Consider the following 25726-nt stretch of genomic DNA (forward strand, 5'->3'; position numbering starts at 1 on the left):
GAATGGTGCCAACGGCAACTATTGGACCCATGAGATAGGCAGAAAAAGACCGGAGAGGTACAATAATTTCGTTTTCTTATGCGTATTTTTATTGTTTTATTCAAATGGGGTCTACTTTTATTGCTTGATACAAAATGTACAACAAACAAAAAACTAATCTTCAAATCATATTAAAAAAGAAATAATATTTGAATTTGCCATCCTTATGTGGTCGCAGTGATTTCATAGAGCTGTGTTCGGAGCCAATCAAATTTTTTGGCGGTTGCTATCGGCTAAAGTTGCCAAGAATGGCAAGTCAATACCTCCACTTGCTAAGGCCTTTATCTTGTAACAAAATAAATGACAATAAAACAAACTAATAAGTCTCTAAGTATTGTTCTTCACCCGATTTTCAGAGCATGGCACAAGCAAACATTACGGAGTTCAAGATCTTAGGCGTCCTTCAGCACTCGCATGTCGCTGGTGTCCGCATCACCACACGTCACTTCCGGGACGGGCGCGAGCTTCCGCTGCTTATCACCGATCCGAATTACGATTTCAACTTTCAGGACCTTCGGAAATTACCGGAAGAGATCGCCGTTCACCCAGTATTTACATAAATCTTGTTAATAAGTTAAATATGGTATTTATTTAAATGTTTGTTTTAAGGTTTGTCAATGCGTTATGCACGCGATTCGCGTAGTCAAAATCAGTCTACAGAATTGTTCTCCCCTCAATCTTCACCCCTGTAGTTGTGATTCTTGTGTAGTCATTCTATACGGCAAGCAACAGTTTCTTAAGAGTTTAGACTGAGTTCCTGAGTACAAAAAAGTAATACAAAACAAAGGTTATTTTCATAACAATGTTAGACTAGCAACATACCAAGTAGACATTATTTTCAAAGCAGTACGTAGTCTCTAAGCATTTAAACATGCGCAAAAGCTACGATAAGTCAAAATCTTGTTTAGGAAATCAACTGCGCATTGCTAAAGATATTTTATGATAAGCACAATTCATGCTTTATATATATCATGCTAAATTTATGTTTAACTTAACCTACCGCTATGTTATGCTTAACATAGTAATGTCATCAAGAGATACGAATATTTTAGTTTGTTATATCAAACGTATTCATATCTGATCAAGTCTTCTTTTCTTCTACTTCTTTTAATTTGAAATAAGTGTAGGGCTCCTCTTGATCATCGACGCAATGTGGCAGTACAATGTTTCCCACATTAAATATAATTGCAGGCGTTGTTTGAATAGAAAAATGCATTTCAATAAATACAACTGCGTTGTCAAACTTATATGTGCCTGTATATTTCAAGGGTGACAGCTTCAGAGTAGATTGTCACTTTAACACCGTTGGAAAAACACAGCCAGTTTTGGTAAAAAAACACAGAATAGTATCTTATTTTTCTTGATAAGTTCTTTTGGATGTCTTTATGTTTTCCGGCCAAAATACAACTATTATGTTGATGCGTATAAATTAAACAACCAGCGAGTCGTTTTACAATGGAAGGTAACATTTCTGTAGAAATTACGATAACAAAATTAATTTTCTAAAAACCCGGACTTTAAATAACGCGTTTTTTTATGACAGGGTGGTCTGACAACTAAAGAAGAGATGTGCATGGCGTTTGCCTACTACTACCCGAGAACACCATTGGCAAACTGCATGTCGTTGCCGAACTATGGTATATGCGGTGTCGATGCGGCATCGAAGGTACCTATTTCTGTTTTAAAAGGACCTGTACCAACGCATTTGGAATAAATAATATAAGCCCTTTTTCTGAGAAAACTGGGCTTAATGCCTGTCCGTAAAGTGTCGTCCTAGATTAGCCTGTGTAGTCCGCACAGGTTAATCGGGGACGACACTTTCCGCTTTTATGGTATTTTTAGTTTCAAGGAAGTCCCTCCGTACCGAAAATCAAGTTTAGACGAAAATTGTCGCACATGCATTAAACCCAGTTTTCTCAGAAAAAGGCTCAATAAGTTAAAACAACATGATCATATACATAAAAATAAGATGAAATAAATATACATTAAATGACCTTCAACGACAGTTTAAATATGACATTTTTAGATATATGACCGTTCAATACTTAAAAGTGCTTAACTTGTCATTAAGTTAATGTTCATAAATAGAAAAAAGCCAAAAAAAGAGTTATTTGGAAATATTGTATATTGTATAAATATTGTAATATTGTTCCGATGCGTAGGAATTAAACCACGAGGGCGTAGCCCGAGTGGTTTGATAACAAGCATCGGAACGACATACCGTTGGTTATTACCGCAATAATCAACGGTTACCCGTGGATTATTTCGATTCTAACACGTTTTCATTAATAAATTATCCGCGATTTAAAGGTTATAAATGAGAATTATATTAACCGAACGTCCTCCACTTTTCCGCGAAAACGTGACGTCACCACAACAATTACAATCATATGACGTCGTCTTCATTCATAAAATGTGCGCGGACAATCAAAGTAATAATAATAATAATAATAAAATCTTTATTTAAAGAAGATAGACTTGTTAAGAAATACATCAGATGAAATTACATAATATGCAATTTATATAATACATTTCTTATTTTCAACAAGGTCTTCTAACAAGAAACAATTTACAACAAATACATCATATTTCATCTTGAGCAATAAGAACAAAACATAAAGAATCATATATGCATACACATATAATGATATATATTATAATTAAAAACAAAATGACAGACATAAAACTACAATAACCATTTATTCAAGAACAGTATTTAAACATTAAACTAATGTTATTTACTAAAACAACATGAAGCATGTTCAGTTTATTTCATAAAGTGTGGAAGAAAGATAAGCTTTTAATTTTTTCTTAAATGTAATTAAATTGTTTGTTTGACGTATAGATTGGGGTAACGAATTCCAAATTGTTTTGCTAGAAAATTCAAACGATTGTTTGAAATAGTTTGTTTTTGGTATTCGCACTAGCTTTAAATCCCCCTTTTCGCAAGATGGCAAGTTATAGTGAATATTTTGTGATGGTGTCAAAAGGTCACGTATGTATGTTGGGGTTTGATTGTGAAATGCTTTAAATACAATAACTGACGTGAAATAGTGATTACGCTGTTCGAAAGTCAACCATTTTAGATCTTTAAATAGTGTTTTTGAATTTGTGCTGTACTTTTTATTTAAAATATGTGCACCACAACGCTTTTGTATTTTGACTATTCTATTAATTTCCGTTTTGGCCGCTGAACTCCAGGTAACGCATGCGTAGTCGGATATAGGTGAGATATAACCATTATAGAAGAGCTTACGCATTTCAAGGGTTAAATATGGTTTTATTTTTTGCAAAAGAAACATTCGTGATGACATTTTTGAACAAACGCTGTTAATGTGTAGTTTCCAAGATAGAGTATTGTCAATATAAAGGCCAAGCAGTTTTTGACAATTTACTGTTTTGATCACTGTATCTGAAATTTTAAGTTTTAGATCTGTCATGTTTTGAGCTTTCCGTTTTGACCCTAATACCATACAAGTAGTTTTTAGTGGATTAATAATCATGTTATTAGTTTGGCACCAATCATTTACAATTGAAAGATTTGTTTGTAGCTTATTTTGAAGTGTTTGAATATTTGTTCCCACAGTGTGCAATGTTGATGCCACTTTAAACAACCGTTGGTATATCGGGGTAATAACCAACAGTAGTTTTTCTTCTTTGTATATAGAAAACAAGTCGCGTGCCGTGGTAGAATACCGCAATAACCAACGGTTACCCGTCGATTATTTCTTAAGTATACATGAAGTTGCGGATACTTTGATTCCCGATACAGGGCACTTCGGATAACAGAGACTTTCAACAAATTGGGCACTCTGATAACCGAGTATTATCTTCTACCTGAAATGAATTTACGTATATTATGGCTATTCTTACCAAACATTTTGAAGAACAAATCAATTTACATTGTCAAGCGCGACACATTGGGAATCTATGCATAACGTAATTACATACACATGTAAAATATAACCAATGGCGTTGTTCGTTTTCAAAAATCGTATTACTATTAATTTAGATAATTTTTATTATAAGTGTAAATGTTAAATAAGATTCAAATGCTTGTTTTCTGAAGAAATATATTTCAAGTAAAATCCTGTTTATAGCCTTTTACATTTTCATTCAGACAACTAATCCTTTAAAATTTACTTCAGCAGAAACTTCCCTGTATCTTGCAAATGGACTTTCAACGGAATCGGCGCTCTCGTTTTGTTTACTGGTATTGAGCGAAAAAGTTCCAATTGAATTTCGAACCTGCATCGCCGCTGAAAGTTAGCTCTAAAGTGCAGTTTAAGCAGAGTGATGTTTCATGAAACGCTATCTTGTATATAAGTAAATGGCCTTAGTACCTTCGTTAGGACATAAATATAAATGCTTTAGCTCAGCCGTTTCGCTACAAAGACTGTAATTTAAAATTACATAGCACACGAGGTTAAACAATTTTAAATAATCATTTTCGATATGTATGATGAGTTCCATTTTAAATGTAATTTAAAATTGTTTAAGCTCGTGTACTATGCGAAGATCCAGCTCTTGGGTGACTCGAAAACTGGAAAATTTATGGTCATATAGACTGCACTCATCAGACATATCGACTTCGTTTCACGTGTGTCTTTTACATTTATACAAAATCATTATCATATTCCAAAAGGATAAGAACATGTTTCGGTAATTCGTTTTTAATTTACGTCAGTACATACATTTTTACTTATTGCCTGGTTACTATAACAGTATTCCACAACGAAATCTGCATTTCTGATTCACTAAATAGAGTGTGATATATCTGGTAAAAAGTGTCGAGTAATCTGGAATCGAAGTGCCAGTGTCTTTGAGATGATCGGTAAAAGAAGTGTCCATGAAAATTTGGCATCCGACTCTTAAAACATTTGAATTTCCTCAAATACGTTAGTTAACTAAAATTTAACATGTTGTAACATTAATGGACATATTGATCTTTTATTTCGATTAGTTGACACGTTCTTAATTTCTTTTCAAGTATTTTTATTTTGTTGAAATACGTACTTATCATCGAATAGACTGATCCCGGAAAAGCACGAGTTTAGAAAAACCCACTAATCATCCCGGTACAAACAACGCTGGTCAGTTATATCAACCAATGATAACATAGTTAAAATCATAACGGTTTATACGGTGTGTGATTTTGAAAGGATTATTAATGGGTCAGCTTTATTTGTACCAGCAGATTAGTGGGTTTTTCCAAAAAACCAGTTTTTCCGGGATACATATATTCATGATGATTATCGATGGATTTTTTTTAAAATTATAATCCACAGTTTTTATTCCACGAATGTTTTGCTCCGCAATACGAAGTGCTGTACCATTAAGCGACCAAACCATGTTAAGTGTCTAAAAACCAAATGAACGGAACATAAATGCAAAAAAGCTGAAGAACTCGCCTCTCGCACGTGGCTTTTGTTGTTATCTGGTATCGAAGTGCCATCTTTTATCAAAGTATCCGCATACTCGGCGTGCGAATTCGGTCCTTATCAAGTTCTGCTATGCTACACGTAATTGTATGTCGTGTATAAAGTATTTCAACGTGTAACAAAAAATGAAACTGAACAAAATGGCGTCCACTTTCAGTCTAAGCTAACGGTAATCAATAAAATTAAAGAAAAACTCAGCGCAAGAATCAAACGTAATTAAAATGTCACGAAGCACACAATTTGGAAAACACAAATATCGATAGAAACTGAAACTCATGTGTACATTAAATTGATTCCTCTTGTTGTACTTTAAGAGGATTCGTCAAACAGCAAACCTTATAGTAAAAGACACACTAACCTCGGTGTAAACAAAAATCCGGTGCTTATAATACTACAATTACAAAAATGTTTAATAGCGATCTCTGTTATTCAATCCGTTTATCTATATTGATTTTAAATCGCACGTTTTAAAACGAGTGTATCGAATGCTTAACACTGTCACCAAAGACAAGATTTACGAAATCGATTGTCGAAGCGAGTACGATGATTGTATTCCTATCGCAGCTCCCAATTATGCATGACAAATACAAAATCTGAAATAAGTTTTGGGGTTGTTTTATGCTTAAAAGTATTTAACTGTTAAATAAAATCCCGTCACAACCGAATTGTTGTCCTAAAATCCAGAGTCTAGCTACTTGTTTCACAGAAATTAAGCCACACGTCGTGAATTGCGTAATCAAATGAATGAACATTAAATTACGAGAATCGGGTTATGCATAAATTTTAGTGAATGACCAAAATAGTACGATATGTAATATAAACGATAACACATGCAGAGCTGGTCCGGACTTCTAAAATCTGCCCCAGCGTTAGAATGGCCCTCGGGCCGATTATAGACGTCCGGCCCAGCTTTGTCGTGTGTTATTGTCGAATTATTAAATATGAATCCCGTTTTAATTCGAATATCCGTAAAAGCATACACTGATTGCGTAACCAGTGTTACAGTTAAAAATAAATGCGTACAACTTAACTGCCGCGAACGTCCTTAAGAATAGTTAATAAACACATTGGCTTAGCACTTAATAATCAATAAAAAAGGACACGTTGATGATGGTTTCAGTTTTGCAAGAATTGTTAAATATTTGTATCTTGTAATGTTTATTTCTAAATTAAGTTTGTTTCGACAAGTTCTTGTGTGTGACAGTTTCAGACCTAACTATGATACTAATAAATTATGTAAATTAACCAGTTCATATGTTTGTTTTGAGATACGCGCACAAACACATTCATGTATAAAGAAAGAAATGTATGAAAGAAACTTCGGCCTGAAATATAAATATTTATGGACAGACATTAATTTCCGACAAGTGATTTTTGTGAAGAAAATCGAATGGACGTCTAAGAGTTTCATTCAACTTTCGAACACATGTTCGAGTTCCTAGTCATAAAGCATAGAAGCGTGTCTACTTGAACAAGGATAAGTAATGCTAGGGTTGTGTTTTACTTTATAATGGCGTCCTTTCTCCACGCATAAATGTATATAAAAAAAACAATAATAACAATATAGTGTACATGTATATGACGTTATGCGGCGGCGTCACACGACGTCGCGCCAACGGCGGCGTCACACGCCATCGCGCCGAATTCTCAACATTCTCATTGCCGCGAAATTTTTATAAGCACTAACAACATTATGAGAATTTAAATACATTAATCAAACCTACTTGTACTTTTGAAATTTCAAATTTCCATGACACTGGAAAGAGTTAAATACTTTATTGCACACAATTAAAAGTCAGTTTGCGTCAATTTCTACTTCTAGCGGGTATAGATTTACGATATGTCTGGTGGTGATTCCACCTGATGTACGGAGGCGCTTGGCCCTCGTCATTCCATCATTTCTAGTGAGAAGCTCGTCTACCACAGCAGGGTCCACTGAAGTCTCGGTTTGAAGTCGTCATGTACGATAACAACGTAGCCCAAGCGTATCGACTGATGGTTTTCATCATCAGTTGTCTGGCTCGTTAAGTATATCTGCTGGAATGAAGAGTTCAAGGCGATATTTAGGTCACTAGTTATTGACGACCATTTGTCAACAATGTCCACCGTTAGTGATGTGTTACAGTCATAGCCGTTCCATGGATTTTGTACTAGTATTTTTGCACAGACAGTCACTGGACTTAGCATCCCCATCGGGTCGTACATTCTTGAAGAATGGTTCGTTTTGCAGCCGTGCTTGATGCTTATGTCTCACGGGGAACTAACTTCGCCAAGTCGTCAAATTCGTGTGTGCTGCTACGCCCATCCTCCGATGCCAATTAAAAAAATGTTTCTTTAATAAGAATTACCTTACTATTCTATTTATAATTTTGACTTAATATTATTCACAATAGTATTCTGTGTGAAAAACAAATAATGTGTCCCCACTCTATCTTATATACAGTTATGCAATCAAATCAGAAAAAAATGGTTAAGTATTACGTAATTAGAAAATAAATCAAGATATATATATCTTTCTGTAAGAACAAATATGCAATAGGGTAAACAGAGGTATAGCTCTTTTCCTTTTAATGGAAAAATGCTTTTAAACGGCACAACAGGATGTAAAAAAATAACTGAAATATCTGGAATAAAAATTGAGGTGCAGTATGAAACTTTGGAAAAAAACACACTAAGAGTGTTGATTGGCCTTACCGCTCTTCTGACTCCAAAACAAAAACAAGAACGGTATTTCTTGGCTTCACTTTTCCTTTCGCTCTGAAAATATAACAAATTTTAATATGAAAACAACAGAAGATTGCATTAAGAAGTGTCGAATACACCAAAATGGGAGTATAAAGGGACATAGGTTACTGTTAATATAATCGATACATATAAAATAGTGTTAATAAAGATAATACAATGCTTAAAATCTCCTATCTGAGATAAATAATTAGTATACACATGAAAACACAAAGAGAAATTGATTTTTAAATGTCTTGTTACTTATAAAATATCTAAATGAAACTAGCTTGCATATAATACAGCAAACAAGATAAGAACAGCATAAGCCGAACTGCTGATAACATGCCCATTTATATCCTAAACCCTGTGTTTGAAAGAGCATTATTGCATCACCAAAGTTATGCTATTTATTTGGGAACAGCAAACGTTGTGACAACCTTACATTTGGAGAAGTAATGGTATAGCACAATGACGGTTTTTGCTTTTATAATTTGACGTGCGAAAACAAATATTTAAGTGTTAGGATCTTTTTAATACATTAAGTATATTAATAAAGGACAGCCACAGTGGTCATCACCAAATTGTACAGTCGTGTTAAACTGTGTAAGATGTTATTCACTACAGTAAATACCTGCCTTATTTACGTAAATTTAAATTTCGGTTATAACTGTTGATTTGACATAATACAGGGCTACATGTCTAGCTTGGTTTCGCCTTTACTTGTAGATTGTCATCTTTTCCATTTTGATCCAAAAGAAATGTCAAAGACAAATACAAAAACGTATAGTTTGAGACCAAACTTTAATTGCTTATTCGCACATGTACATTGTCAATCTCATTACAACTAAACGTGAAGGATGGATTCTTTATTTTTGAGTGAAATGTATACAAGAAGCGTTGGACTGGAGATCATATTAATTAGAGTGCGCAAAGTGTAGTCCTCTGGCACAGCTATTCGTAGAAGACACTCTCAGCTTTATCGTATTGTCTGTTTAAGAGACGTCCTTGTAAATAAAAACAAATTGTTGGAACCTCCATAACCCAGCGATGGACAACACTACTTTTAATTAAAATTTCTTAACTAATTTCCTTTGAGAAAAGTTTTCCTTACCCAAACCTCATACTTAAAGACATATTTTCTTACTTTATGTGTGCACAAGATGCTAAATAGCATGGTCTACTAATATAAACACGTGAAACTCCAGCTGCTGGAGCAGTTTTGCATTCCCATTATAAACAATATGTTGGTCCTTTCTTTAAGGCAAGTAACTAATTAATTACTAATTACCTTAACAGTACGAAACAGCACAATACAAAACAACATAAACATATATAGGAATAAAGCTTGGGCAAAGCCTTGGAACGGTTAATGCAAAGCATTGGGGGTTTAAACCGGTTTTAGAGCCCTAAACCTCACACTTGTCCCAGAAATATTCATGATATATATAAGTGTAAATAAAATTAAACCTCATAGCATTGCAACACAATTTAAACAATAATAAAAGGGTATTAAAATGCATTTAATTCAATAACCATTAATATCTCAATGGTAGGAAGGAGACCAGAGCAACAGAGCTACAACTTTTTTAGGAACGATGAAATGAAATTACGAACACGTGTCAACTATATCCTTTATTTTAAGAAAAAAGATTTAAGAATATCGCATCATACAGTTAATAGTTCAGATCATCATCGTGCAAATACAGGAAGAAGCAGATGGGTGTAAGAGATCCATATAACATAGTTTGTTGTTTATGTGACTGCTTAAACAATAATTCAAACAAGAAACGCCATTCTGAGAGAAAATATTAATAAAGTTTAACGATATAAACCCAAGATCGGCACCCTATGCAAAAGTCAAATGGATCGGTAATTCCCACACTATATTTTTTACATCAGCAACCGTGAATTCCGCATACCCGCCGGAAACATTCCTTATCACATACACGTTATCATCTGGCGGTGGAATTCGGAAAAAAGATGAAAACACTATTAAATAGAAAGCATTAAAATTGTGTACTGGACGCGGTTTTATCAGGACATACATTTAAATCATTGAAACTTTGACTTGCTTAAAAAATATCTCTTATATAAAATGTTCGAAATGTTGCAGGTAAATAATGTTACATGTTTGGCATTTATTGACAGCAATATGCAATTTGTACCTTTAAGCTCTGATTCCTTACACTGTCACTGTTGTTTGCTTATGTAAGAGAAATGCTAACCCATGAAGATCAATTCTAACCTGAGAAACAGTATCTATTTGACTACGTCTTTTTACTTATTCGCTTACATTGTTTGTTCGAGATGTCAATTAAATATCTTCTTTGAACTCCCCGACGTCATAAATAGTTGAGCCTCAGGACTTAATTTCATAAGCACACACTTGCATTCTCAGGATTCTGTGCGAAACAGTTGCATCACCTTCTCAATATTCAATACCATCAATAACAGCTGTTTCTCATCCATCCAAACGTATTGTGTTTGGTATAATGAATGAAGCTCGGACTCACTAATAGCCGACTGAAAGCGATGAACCACGGTATTTCGAAACCATGCGCCTTGTTCGAATGTAACAATTTCCAAAACGAAACTTGTGTATTTCTTGTAACCATGAGCTGAAAGGCGTAACCTTCGTCTATCTACTGTTTTCTAAAAATAACACTATTAAACCACCCTTGATAAGTAGATTAAACCATCTCATTATGCATCATGAAATAAATACTTGCTTGCCTTCAATGCCCTGATAATTCGTAACCAGAAATACCGTAATGCCGGTTTACTCAATATAACTCTAATTAAAAAATATCAAAGAAGTTTATTTGAATAAAAGATATATACCATACTGAAATTAAAACATACATAGCTTTTAATAAAGAGGTATAACATGTCATAACAGACACCTTAAACTAAGTTACTTTTGCCCGAATCTTTGACACAATTCCAGCCACATCTGCCCCTGAGATGTATAGCAGCGGGCCGGTAGTTCCGAAAGATCCCCTACAAATGTACATGTCTACAGGATTCGCCCCGCTGCTTTTGGTTCCACCAGTACCTGATGAATTTCAAAATATGCAAATATCAAATTTTGGGTACTCTACCAGAAATGTTTAAATGATTTGTGTAAAATTGATTATAAAATGCCCACGAGCTAGCATTGGTACCTTATAATGCTTAAATTAGACTGAGGAGTGGTGTTTTACCATGTTGGAAATGTGGCTGGGTTCTTTGGATTGGGAACAAATGCCTCGTTTTGAAAAAAAGGGACTTTGGTGTTGTTTTCTTCATATATTGTTTTAAATTATAATAACAGTGTGTTTTATATTATACAACTAAAGTTCAACCTTTAGACGGGAGGGGAACTAAATTTGAGAACTATTCTAAAACAAATACATGTAAATAAGCGGGATCCGTCAATTGAGAATGTGTTAGTGTCATTTGTGAAACATATCTAGTTTCTGACATAAGAAATCGGGGCCGAATTTTGACAGAAAAACATCCAAAAGTCAATACTCATAGGTGAAGATTTGGACGTCCAAACAATTTGAGTCACAAAAACAATTTTCTTCACACAAAAAGTATGTATGAAAACTATAGTGTTGGAAAACAAGTAATATTGATTACAGTAGTTACTTTTTGAAAAATATGACACTATCTAGTGTCAAATTTTGAATCAATATAGCTCCCTTATTTTATAACGGATTTTGTTGAAATTTGGATTCAGACTACTTCAAGACAAATCTTATACTTCATGTAAATTTAATTGAAATTGATCAACACTCAATTATCAAACATTACAAATTCAAATAATCACTGAAAAAGAAAAATTATCAAAATTGTACATCATAAAACAATAATGTGAAAAGTAACACGCATTAACGTACACGTCTAAATGACCGACCGGCTGGCAGCATTGCACAAATGAATATTCATACGAGCCATATTGTTTTTATGTGGTGTAAAAGCCCACCAACAATGGTGAAATTGAAATTAAATTGGAAAAATAATATAGCGTTGTACTATACATGGTGCCTTTTCGAATGCACTAAATTTCGACTTTAATATCTCAGTTAAACAAAATATTTTGATTTAAAATTGTACATGTGATCTTTTGACTACAGTATGTGCAAGCAAACAATAGTACATGTGATCTTTTGATTATAGTATGTGCAAGCAAACAATATAATCATTGTTCCGTGACGATCGGATGCTTCAGCAAGTTGGGAAGGTAGCCTGCAACATGCCGGTTGCACTTTTGCGCTTCTAAAAGTTTATACGGCACATATCGATTTTAAAAATAAATTTATGTTTCCTGGTGTATCAACCAACCGTAAATGAAGAACTTGAAATAAAATTAGAATCATACCGCGTTTCAACATGTTTACGTCCAAAACAATGAAACCACGGCTACCCCAAGTACAAAAGCGCCCTTTTGTCACGGATGAATGATTTAATAATAATTTTGCACAGAACATTGTCAAATATTCACATGTGCAAATTTTAATCAAAATCTAAACTCTTTATTGAAATATTTAAGTTCGAAAGTGTTGCTTTAGAAAATTCTCCAAGTGTACTTGTATTATCAATATTCAATCCTCCTACATATGGGAATGTTAAACGAATCAAACCAACCATTACAACACAGCACAAATGAGCCCTAACCGCCTAGGGCTTTTGACGTACTGTTAATGAAGCATCATTATTCTAAATGGCGTTTTAAAAGTATAATGGTAAATGATGATGATTGTTTGAACAAATGCATAATAAATGATATTTAATAGTGACATCATATGTCAAATAGGGCATATTGCTCCATTGTTGAGAGGAAAAAATCACTTTGGTCGGAAAATATTCTGTACATCGAGTTTTCCAAACTTACAAAAATAGCTTTTTAACAAAAATGAATAAAATCCCACAGCATTATTTTCTTTTGAAAATCAACCATGCCTTTTGCATGATATAAATGCATCATGACTATGAAATAAATGGCTTATTTTAAAGGGCTCATAGATCACGAACATTTCGATTACTGCTTGGAAAAATTGTGTTTTTGTTTGCACATCTGTACTTCATGGTAATCATATTCGTTCATTTTCATTCAATAGCTTTACATATGTACAAGTACCATGACTTTATAACAGTTTAATTGTAGCGATTGGCAAAAGACAATTATGACATTTGAAGATCTAAATACATTTATTAAGAAGAAGTGTATGTAGATATCTATAAGTACAGAGGTCGGGGGAACAGTCAATACCTACTCTAAAACTAATTTAAACATGAAAATAACTTCTAAAAAAAGTCTGTACCACTGATTTAATGGCCATGATAACATTTATTACATTTCGGGTTTTTATGACAAAACGGGTCGTTACTGTCGACCCGAAATGTAATAATACATCGCAACCCACTTTGTAATAAATTATTACATTCATGATTTGTTGATGGAGTCTATAAGAACAAAGGTCGGGGGAACAGTCAATACCTACTCTAAAATTAATTTAAACATGCAAATAACATCTTAAAAAGTCTGTATCTCTGATTGAGTGGACATGATAAAATTTATTACATTTCGGGTTTTTATTACAAAACGGGTTGTTACTGTCGACCCGAAAAGTAATAATGCATCGCAACCCACTTTGTAATAAATTATTACATTCATGATTTGTTGATGGAGTCTATAAGAACAAAGGTCGGGAGAACAGTCAATACCTACTCTAAAACTAATTTAAACATGAAAATAACTTCTAAAAAAGTCTGTATCTCTGATTTAATGGACATGATAACATTTATTACATTTCGGGTTTTTATTACAAAACGGGTCGTTACTGTCGACCCGAAATGTAATAATGCATCGCAACCCACTTTGTAATAAATTATTACATTCATGATTTGTTGATGGAGTCTATAAGAACAAAGGTCGGGGGAACAGTCAATACCTACTCTAAAACTAATTCAAACATGAAAATAACTTCTAAAAAAGTCTGTATCTCTGATTTAATGGACATGATAAAATGTATTACCTTTCGGGTTTTATTACAAAACGGGTTGTTACTGTCGACCCGAAATGTAATAATGCATCGCAACCCACTTTTTAATAAATTATAACATTCATGATTTGTTGATGGAGTCTATAAGAACAAAGGTCGGGGGACCAGTCAATACCTACTCTAAAACTTGATACAAGTCTCTTTTTCTGAACAGATAGTAAAATTATCTAAGATATCAAAATAAATACATGAGTTTACATGCAATCTTTTATCAAAATGTTTGGTTTCTTAAAGCAATAGATTTCTGTAATACATGGTTGAAGAAAACAATACAAAAAACATTCATTGTTTATTATTCTCTAATAAAAAGGAACAATTTATCAATAATTATAATTTATTTTAATATAACTTTCAGACTATGTTGATGAACTAATGGCATAGGTGCTTAGGATGAAAGAGGAGTACAAGAGCGATGCCAATGCAAGGGCTGCCTCTGGAAACATTCTGTTTTCACCCTGTCTTCATCTGCAAACAGAATCTTGATGTCAGAGGCTGTGCAGAACCATCGTTCGCGATTTAATTAGCGAACAGGGATGGAAATTAGTGGTTGCCCGTTTTGTTGTATAGTTATCTATTACTTTCAAAGAAAGTATTGGTTACACATGACACTACATGTACATAGTACTGGACGCGTTAAGGCTTACGACGGGAAACCAAAAAACTATAGATGGTTGTCCATGTGGGCAACCAACTGTAAAACGTTAGTTTCCATCCCTGGCGAAGCAAAATCCAATGTATGAGTCGGACGGAAATCTCTGGCGAATGGCTGCCACAACGCATGAAGGAAGAGGTCGTCGGTCCTTCTTGCTCAGACGGTGCAAAATCCAACGAGCCAGTCTTCTATATGCAATGTATCTGTATACTCTGAAGTTATAAATGTATAAGGATACCATTATGATAAATATTAGTATGTTTAGTAAAACAAAGGTACTTTTCAACTTGACAATTACACAAGCCATGCTGTAGCAGATTCTTACTTAAGTTTACAGTTTAATAAACTTATTCAGCTTGAATATAATATTATATAATATATATTTTACTGAAAATATGTCAGAAATCAGATTTTGTAAGCAACTTCACATCATGTTGTAGCAGGTTGTTATTGTAGTGTACTTTTGAAAAAAATAAACAGCTTGTTTTTATATTTTTATTTCAAATGTTGAAAAATAATAATGAACTGGCATTTGTAAGTAACCAAAAATCATTGTGTAGCAAATTGATACTTCATTTTACAATTAGATAACCCAGTCATCTTGTATACACGCATATTTTAATGTTGATTAAAATTGTTGTCTTTTTTATGTTATTTTTATTATTTGTATGAAAACATATTTACAGTATGAAATACAAATGACAAGTTCACACAAAACATTGTGTTATTTAATGTCTACAGTGTATTTTCTTTACAAACAATCTGTCCTGGTTTCATAAACATTTTTAATAATTAATGACAACTTACTCATGTATTGGTTCTTCATCACCGATGGGACCATTTACATCAAGGAACTCATAAAACGAAACTTCAATGACATCTGGATGGAGACAGTTAGCTTTGAAGCCAGTATCCTCAGTTATGCACTTTACCCCTGCCTCGTCCATCCTTTCCATCAGCTCTGGGTATTCTGTGCAGCATTTTCACTCAATCTGCACACGATATGGTGTGCAACATAAACATGCACACCTGAAAATAAAAGAAATACGTCGAATTGCAATACAAACATTCCTTCCTAATCAGAACAGGTTCAAGTATCCGTTATAATTTATAATAATTAAACCATACAACCTAGTCATATTCAACAAGCTTGTACTGTAGAATAACAATCAAAGAATAATTTTATTTTGTTTTTTGCCGACACCTGCATGTTACAAAATTATATATTTACCAATCCGTATTCCCAACACGATGGTCGTCTTGGGCATCGGCACAATTTTCCTCGCTGTCCGAGTCAGAAAAATCTGATTGACTGTCACTAAATTCTGGCTCATACATATACGGTTGAACGGAAAACTCATCGTAATCGCTATCATTCTTCCATTTTTCAACAATTTTTTAACTAAAGTTGCAAGATATAATACATCTGAAGCCATTTATAATGTCGGCTCGTATTTGAGTCGTTATTGAGTGCCTATGACGTCACTTCCGGTTTGAATGAAAATGGCGAGAACATCGGAATGTGTGAAAATCGCGACTTTGTTCTATTCGTTCTCGCTAATAACACCGTATTTGAAATGAAGTGAGGTGCGAAATAGTTTAGATATGCACTTAATTCGATAAATAAAGGTGTTTTACGGGTTTTTAAAACCGTGGCAGGTGAACTTTAAACATGAAAATAACTTCTAAAAAAGTCTGTATCTCTGATTTAATGGACATGATAACATTTACTACCTTTCGGGTTTTTATTACAAAACGGCTTGTTACTGTCGACCCGAAATGTAATAATGCATCGCAACCCACTTTGTAATAATTATTACAATTCGGGCTTTTATTACAAAACGGGTTGTAACAAAGATACCGGAAGTCGTGAAAGACGAACCGCCGCCATTGCTCGCAACCGAAATGCCGCAGACGATTGACGCTAGGGAATACAACATTGCTCCGGATGTGATCATTCGGAAATGATGAACCAATTCGCGCTGCACATTTGCGCACAAGCAATGTTCTGTTCACAAGTAGGCCTATAACAAAACTATATCCACTCAACTCAAAGTGAGCGCATTGACAAGTAATTCTCAGTGATAATATTGTGATACGATCGGCATTGGGTATTGTGGTGTGATATCTAATCAACATTGACTTTTCTTATAAACTAGTGTTTATGTTATGTTAATATTACTAAATATGTGTTTTATATTTTTCGCGGCCGGGAGAATGTTGTGATTTTGGCGCGTCGTCGTACGAGGTCGCCGACTGCGCGATCGTTCATATTTTTAAGACGGCATCATTATTGTAATTGTTATTTATAATTGTCAGTTGAATATTTATAATGGTAGTAAAAGGTCGAACCTGAATTGACTTATGTTTCTTTCTCACAAGGTGAAGATCTAAATACATTTATTAAGAAGAAGTGTGTGTAGGTATCTCAGGAACAGAACGCACTTTTTAAATATTTCATGCATCAAGTAGATTCATGTCAAATGCAAATCTAAGTAAGAATCGTTAGTAGGTTCGGCTGCAGCAACATGTAAAAAGTTTAGTTCGCTTTTTCAGCCTCGTCCATTTTCTATCACACATCCCCGATTTGTCAATTACCCATTGTGCTCAATGCTTCATCTTTTGATGGTGGTTGTAACACGTCTTTTGATTGGACAAGGAAAGAGAAACAGCGAATGGATGGAACTGATACAGAAGGTCGTAGGTCTGAACGATAATAGTGTTTTCTCTTTTGAATTCAAACCTCCTCTAGAGTTATAGCTTATTAAACATTTCTGTGAAAACTGTCTTGTTGATGATAAACATTTTATAATGAATTTACTTTGAAATTTTATATAGAGGAGGTTTGATTTCAAAGAGAAAATACTAGTAGGTTATAATTCAGTTACTGACATATAACCATAGTAGTATTTTCTCTTTGAAATCAAACCTCCTCTACAGTCATACTTTATGTTACATTTCATAATAAAGATTTTTTAGTTTCAAAGGTTGCTTTTACTTCTTTATAAAGTGTAATACATTTCTGAAATCTAAAGCTTTAAACATGTGTGTGAATTTCACACCAAGGGGTCGTTGATAAAGCATGTCACGCTTTTTTTACCATTTTTACCCGGGCATGTCACAAACTGTTATAAAATCTTGGACCCCCTTCCCTAAAGTACGTCACAAACTCACACTTTCGAACATTTTTTTTAATAATTTAAATTTAATCTAAAACCCAATTCACTATAAACCGTATTAAAACTTCACTTACCAGTAAAAGAACTTTCACATTACAGGCTTTTATAACTGTAGGGTTGTTACGATGAGCAGTATGAATATTTATCCACGTATTAACCTCCAATAAAAACGAAATTATAATTTAGATTTTCTTTCAACCCTTTACTAACTAAAAATGGAACAGTCAAATTATTTCGTCATTGAAATCTGTGGGAGGGTGTGCCTATTGAATAAGCCGGCCCAGCCAAGTTGCCTATTAAACATTCGAACAACAGAATCAGGAGATACGCAATTCGTCTTATTTTGACATAGAACTTATTCAAATGTTTAACAAATTTTTGAAAATTAATTTTAAATCTACTAAAGAAATAATAAATAAATTATACATTTTTTTTTAAATAAATGTGTGACATCACACATGGCCTGACTCCCCTCCCCCATGTCACAAACTGTCACTTTCTTACTCACCATCCCCCCACCTGGAGCGTGACAAATTTTATGGACTGCCCGTAATGGTAACAGCTTTAGACTTCAGAAAGGTGCTGATTTACTTGTTATATATCCATAAATTTAAAACACAACACATGTTTTTATATGCATTAAAATTCACCTTGAACAGTGCCTAATAAACAAAAATCTATTAGGGAGGGGCAACCCCTCCCGCACCCTCCCCGTTTGGGCCCCCACTCCCCCCAGTCAACATTTCCTGGGTACGGCCCTGGATTTAGATATCGACATTAGTCAATGGAAGTATCAATGTCAAAAGTTGACATCGGCTAGAGATCTTGGCCGCACATTATAGCTAACGCAGCGCAGATTATGCATGGTCGACAAGACATTTTAGGCTGCGTAAAATCAGTCATCGTCAGTTGCATGTTCTCGTTGTCGTCGTGATTCGCTGACATAAAAACACACAGATTTTTGAACCAGCTTCATGTGGTTCGCCAAGGACCCCATACTTACGTATTTTGTAAGAGAGCTCTGTTGGGGAAGAAACTTCAAAAACATTTTCGAAAACAAAATACTGCAAGAAAGGATACTTTTTTTCCGTCTCATGCAATCTCTCTAAAAATAAGGACGTGTTTGGTGAAAACGGTGGGAAATTTCCATATGCACTCATTGCCTTCCGGCGAAGACTGATCATAATCTTCCATTTTGTTGCTAATTTGTTCGATAGTTGTATGTTAAGAGCATGCATACGTTCACGCGAGGCTGTTAACACATTTACGGAAAAACACGTGTTACATTTACGGTAGCGAGATACAGAGCACACAATGATTATCATGATTATCAGAGACACATCTTTGAGTCTTTTTACGACGCTTTCAATACATTTTATAATACAACAATCCAACGATATATAGTCATTAAATGTCATGCATTTCAATTAGTTTCTTTGATAGCAATTTAAAAACAATCTAGAATCGGTAACATTAACGTAACACAATTGTTAATAAATAAATCTTTATTAATGTTAACGCCAGAGACTTTGTTTGCACCTTTATTGTCTGTGAAATAGGCCTTTTCACAGAATTTCCAATTTAAAAGAAAATACCACAAAGTATAATTTAGCCTGCAATCTTGTGTTCTCGCGAGACTAATGGAATCATCATTTGCGTCAACGCGTGTACAAATATCGGATACATGAATTTCATAGGGAATCATATATGACGTTGTTTCATTTCATTATTAATTTTTTATAACAAAAACGTATAGCCGCGGTAAACAGGTTAAATAGCATTAATACTAAATCAAACATGATTAAGCGCAGAACTGATATACCATCAACAGCATGACTCAAGCAATTTTCTTTAAGGTAGCGCACCTCTAATGGGCACATATCCAAATATAATTTAATTAATTATTTTCCAAATCAGCATCATTTCACTGAACTACATGCAAATTTGTAGGTAGGCTTTCCATGCTTTTTAAAAAAATATACCGATTTTTTCACAACCACCCTCACGCTCGGCTTTTGTCCAGTTTATTTTCACCCCTAGGGTATATAAAAGTTCCATAATTCATTCAAATTTCCAAATATGGGCATGCAGTTGGTGTGTACAGATGCAGTAAAGGTGTTTAAAGTTTAAACATGATGAAATAAGTATTATCTTACAGACATTTATTTTTTACAAATTTTAATCTATGGAATAGCGCCATGAAATGTAAGTGATTTCAGCCAAGTAAAAATTGGGTCGGTTAAAAACAAAGTGTCATAAAATTCAAAATAGTATCATTTAAGTTATATTTTAAACTTAGTTTTTATAGAAACAACATATACAGCAAAAATACCAAAAAATAGACAGATTTACCGTTTACTTTTTGAAATAAAAATAAAAATGCAACATGCATCATTCGTATTTTCAGCAGTAAATTAATCAATGTAGCTATAACGTTGTTTTTATTTTAAAATTGAAGGATGTGCATACAATTTTCAACATATTTAACAATAAACATAAATTATGTGCTATATTAAATCAAATTACGTTAGAAAAGAAATAAAACGCGTCGCAACAAGTATGCGATGTCGGCAGGAATCGAACCTGCGCGGGAAGATCCCAAAAGATTTCTAGTTCATCGCCTTAACCACTTGGCCACGACCAGTTCACATCAGTGCAATCGTAAATTAGATATCCATAAGTAAACAGGTAAAAAGGCTCGCCCGATCTTTGAAGAAATCGCGAAATTGTATTTTTCAGATGATAATTGGATTAAAGTCAATATTTAGAGTGAAAATAATGTATTCTAAATGAATAAGTTAAACATAAATCAAAGTTTGAAAAAAATAAAATGCATCTCTCGGAAATAAGCGATCATTGAAGATCGGCAATGATCGTACAATAAATCGCGGGAAATCATTAGAGGTGCGCTACCTTAAGTTTGAATACATGGAATGTACGACACAAAATAAATAAACAATACAGTTACATGTATTTTCAAGCACTGTCAATTTTTTTATCTATTAAACTCTGAAAATACAAATATTAAAAAGCCTTACTCGCACAAATTACAAAACTAAATATGAGGAGTGCAAAACAAACTTAATTTTATAAATGTCTTAACCAAGCTGACGTACACACGCACATCGAAAAGTGGAGAAGATCAATTGGAAATTTCAATTTTATATTTAATTTCCAATCCAAGAGTCCATTTATACCTGCAGAAATAGATGTGTTCTTGCAGATGTATAAATTATATGCCGCGCAGATTTGTTTGTTAACACAAGCCAGGGGCATGAATAAAATACCACAATAATAAAGGATAAACAAATCTTTACTATTTTGATCAATATATATTACACTGAACAGATAAAACAAAAATATGCCTGTCGTGGGGATCAAACCAGGAACTTCAAGAAGCAAACATTAATGCGCTATTACAACACCACGAATGCTTTTTATATTCAAATGTAGTCTAAACCCTATTTTGGTTATAGGCGTTTCTTTTAAATTATCGTAATAAAGCGCTAATAAGCTTTACAAATGTTACAGTTTCTACCTCTGATTATCAATAAACAAAACATACTTTTATCATGTTCCTTTTATTTATTATGATACACACATTGTTTTCTCAATCTATGACATGTTTTTGTATTTATTTTCGTTTTTGCAAAATGTGAAAAAGTCCATTTAAGCTTCAAGTATTAGTACTTTTTCAGAACTTACAACCAAGAACAAATATTATTAAATTCTGCGACTTTTCCCTTCGATATAAATCACCCGTAAAGCCACTTTCCCATTCATTAAACATTTCAAATTTCCTATTTTCCGTCCAAAAACTTTTCAACAGAAAAGGCAGAACAAAGAACACTTAGATGGCGTTTTGAAAAAGACCCGTTTATTTCACGACGCGAATTTTTCCAATTTTATAATGCGTTTGCGCATTTTTTAAAACTCACGAGGAACCTGTACCTTTCACAAATGTGCAAACAGAATCTTTGAAATAGTATGTGATTTATATGACCACACAGACAACCACTTTTTCTAAATAACATAACATAAAATGATCGATAATTAAAATTTATTTACATAAAGACTAAACAATTCATATCACTAGATCTGAAAGTGATAATCCGAACTCTAAACCGTTGCTTCAAAATACACATATTACATTTATAATAATTGTCAGCCAAGGTCAACCCGTTTCGTTTCCAATACTACATACAGTAGGTGAATAAACATCACACGCTTTTTCGGATTTATAACTCATCCCGTACTGAAACACGCTCTAGATTTTAACATTCGTTATCTTACACGACGGTTAAATTACATGCACGTCTATATTGCAGGTAGACATTGTTTATAGATCAATGTACTTCGGTGTTGCGCTTCGAAAGCAGGACGCGACTCACATTAAGGACGACATACTAAAACTGTCGTTCTGGAATAATCTGATTTGATTTAGAGTACGTACGGAAGCCACTTAGTTGGAATTGTGGCGAAAAGTTTCGGGTAAAATACGATGCTTCACGTTTTTCCACTATTACAACATAGTTACATCCCTTAGTTTACCATCTAACATATGGAAATGTCATGCGTATTCACAAATTGAGGTAAGTAGTGATATGTTAGGTATTGCATATGTTAGAAATGTATTGCAAGACATCTTTCTTTTAAATTAGGGTGGTGGTTTTGTCGGTGAATGAGAAATATAATTTGTAGTAATCGTCGAATGCGAAGAGCAGTCGGAAACGTTTTAAGTTTTCAAGTCGTGATCTTCTGATAAACAAGCTCGGATCCGCTCGAATTGCCTATGTATAATTGCTCGCAAATCGATTGTTCGCAAATCGATTGTCAGTCATTTTGCCGTCTGTCCTGCGAGCGCAGTGGTTGGGCCACTCGATTTTGACCTAGGCGACCCGGATTGATTTCCCGTTCCCAGAAGCATGTCTATTTTGTTGGTTGTCACCATACCGGACATGTGGGGTGTCCTATTGGTACTCCTATTTTCGACAACAACACAAGACCACAACAATCAGTGCAAAATCTTTCAGAAACAACGAAATAGCTGAGAATTTAAGCTTTCATTCAAAATTATTCCAATTTTTTGTGAGTCCTGCACGCTAATTATGCAGGAGTGCTAGGGCACATCCCGGTTCCACACATAATGTAGCCTTAGACTCGAAAAAGACGTTATAAACCCCAAACTAGACACATTGTAAGACAATTTCAACAAGCTGTCATCTAAGCGCAATGGTTTGCTATACGCGCTTCTCACCTATGCGACCTGGCTTCAACCATCCTTCCCTGAAGAAAGTGAGTTTGATTGGTGGTCACAATACCGGACAAGTGACTTTCTTCCTGGTACTCAGGTACCTCCCCCCCACCAACATTAGACCACACTAAAATAGCAAATATATATATATCAGTAAAAAATCAAAAGCTAGACATTGCTGTAAGAATTCAAAATTCGTATCAACTTTCGTGAGTCAAGTAGTTAATTAGGTAACACAGCTAGAACACGCTCCGGGTCCACATTTAATGAAGCGTCAAACGCGGAAGGATGCCATAAACTTTAAAATTGACTTATCAGCCAGTGTGCGGTACACGCGTGTTTCATCTAAGCGATCCGGGTTCAATCCCCTCTCCCGGAGCATGTGAGGTTGGTTGGTGGTTGGGATAAGTGGAGTTTCCAGCGGGTACTTCGGCTTTCCCCATGCACGTTGGCTGCACATTACAGTTTCATTACGGTGCTGCCAGTGTTGCAGAGGTGGTTTTGAAGCCGATGGAAACTTCGAAGACAATTCGAATGGCCGCAAGTATCCGTGGTGTATTCTAGGTAAGGTGTCTTGGAAAGACATGGGGTGTCACTGAAATAAGTAGCCTCATTTAGGCGCAGGTCAGCTTTGTGGAACCCAGTAGCACCATTTAGGCATAAGTTAGCTTCGTTAAAGCCAAAGGCCTCCGGGGCGAAAAGAACACCGTCATTAAATCAGGGAGCTTAACTGCGCCACTGGTCGACCTCAAGTATGTAGTCCACATTGTACGTCGCACTCTAAATATGCTAGTGACTTCATTTATTTTTATTTTGTCAATCAAAGGCAAGGTATCCAGAGACAAGTTATTAATCATACAGTTGCTCATGTAATTGGCCAGAAGGCACATCGGAATTGTTAGACCGCAAAGCGGTCGATGGCTGCCTCGGAAAGTCGTCCTCTCGCTACACAATAATCTATTCCCTGTTATTGACCATCCAGGTCGCTTTGAGCCATTAGTATGTACTACTAAAAGCTTAAGAGGACTTGTTTACATATTTTGCAGTTTTGGAAAAATGGCATTAAATATGTTTACTTAAACTTATATCATTTTAATAAATTGTTTAACCAAGAAAAACAATAAATAAAACATATTGTCATCCTCGTGTTTCGAACCCGAGACCTCTGAAAGCAAAACCCCACGAGCTAGCGCTGCGCCTCGTCGTCGTTCTTTTTGTGAGGCGAAACAGACCCGCTTTAGTAATGAACGACGTTTTTGTTTCGAAATTATCGATGCAAAGCGTTCCAAATGCCTCATAATGTTATCGATTTGGAATGATGAGTACGATTATGACGTTAATGAATCAATAGTTCAAACATTGTTTATAGTCGATAGCGTTATATCGTTTGATTAAAGATAATGCATACAATTTGTTGAATATGTACGACAATTATTTAAACAAATCGCTATTTAAACAAACCGTGATCAAGTTATGTTGAAGCATTAAAGAAGAAATAGGACACGACCCTTTTCAATGGATGAGATAGTATCTATTACCATGGCCGAATCACAGATGTGTTATAAATTTGTCTATAGATACAACGTAGGCGGTAGACAATGAGCGATAAAATGCAATACTAAAAGGTTGAACGAATAATTCGAATTCAATCCATAAACAACAACGTTTCATTTAAAAAAAACACTTTTATGTGGTTAACAGGGAAATATCAGTTATTTACAAACGAATATTCGCCTTATCAAAAAATATCCTGCTTACAAATGCAAGATAACAGTAAACAATATCGATCCATTTCTTTTTTATTGTTTTTGTACTCAAAATATAACCCTTTAAAAATATATTAAAGTTGTAACGGCAGTTAAAAAGAGTTCCGCGGTCGGAGACAAATGCCCCCCCCCCCCTCCAAACAGGGCTTTGAACTAGTGACCCCAATTGTCAATAGGGGCTAACTGCTGTCCAAGGCGAATGCACATGTGAAGTTTTAAGCCAGTAAGTCAATTTGTTGACGAGTTATTGATCGGAAACGATTTTCACACTTATTGTGACAGTGAGCTTGAACTTTGACCAAGTGACCCCAATTTTAAAGGGTTCATCTGCTTTCAAAGGCAAATGGTCATGGGGAGTATCAAGCCAATCGGTCAATTGGTTGACAAGTTATTGATCAGAAACGATTTTGACACTTTTTCAGACAGTGACCTTGATCTTGGAGCTAGTGACCTCAATTGCTGTAGGGGTCATCTACAGTTCAAGGCTAATACACATGTGAAGTATCAAGATAATCGGTCAAATCGTTTACGAGTTATTGATCGGAAACGATTATACACTTATTGTGACAGTGACCTTGATCTTTGAGCTAGTGACCCAAATTTCAATAGAGGTTATATACT

At 34.5% G+C, this 25726-nt stretch overlaps 1 protein-coding gene across 1 annotated transcript; it reads left to right on the forward strand.

Annotated features, from left to right (window-relative positions):
* Positions 1 to 373: 373 nt before the first annotated feature.
* LOC127839834 (DBH-like monooxygenase protein 1 homolog) lies at positions 374 to 14737 on the forward strand. The gene is made up of 4 exons (XM_052368223.1): positions 374 to 587; positions 1308 to 1367; positions 1583 to 1705; positions 14636 to 14737. Exons 1-4 carry the CDS (start codon positions 399 to 401, stop codon positions 14735 to 14737), a joined length of 474 nt encoding a protein of 157 aa, XP_052224183.1. The 5' UTR covers positions 374 to 398.
* Positions 14738 to 25726: the final 10989 nt, after the last annotated feature.

Source organism: Dreissena polymorpha, chromosome 7 (genome assembly GCF_020536995.1).
Source record: "Dreissena polymorpha isolate Duluth1 chromosome 7, UMN_Dpol_1.0, whole genome shotgun sequence".
Classification (NCBI taxonomy): Eukaryota; Metazoa; Mollusca; class Bivalvia; order Myida; family Dreissenidae; genus Dreissena; species Dreissena polymorpha.

Excerpts from the sequence above, each read along its gene's own strand:
- LOC127839834 (XM_052368223.1), top strand. The coding sequence starts at position 399 with ATGGCACAAGCAAACATTACGGAGTTCAAGATCTTAGGCGTCCTTCAG. Across the intron at positions 588-1,307 it reads AAGAGATCGCCGTTCACCCA|GGTGACAGCTTCAGAGTAGA; the intron begins GTATTTACATAA and ends GTATATTTCAAG. Across the intron at positions 1,706-14,635 it reads GTGTCGATGCGGCATCGAAG|GTGCTTAGGATGAAAGAGGA; the intron begins GTACCTATTTCT and ends CTAATGGCATAG.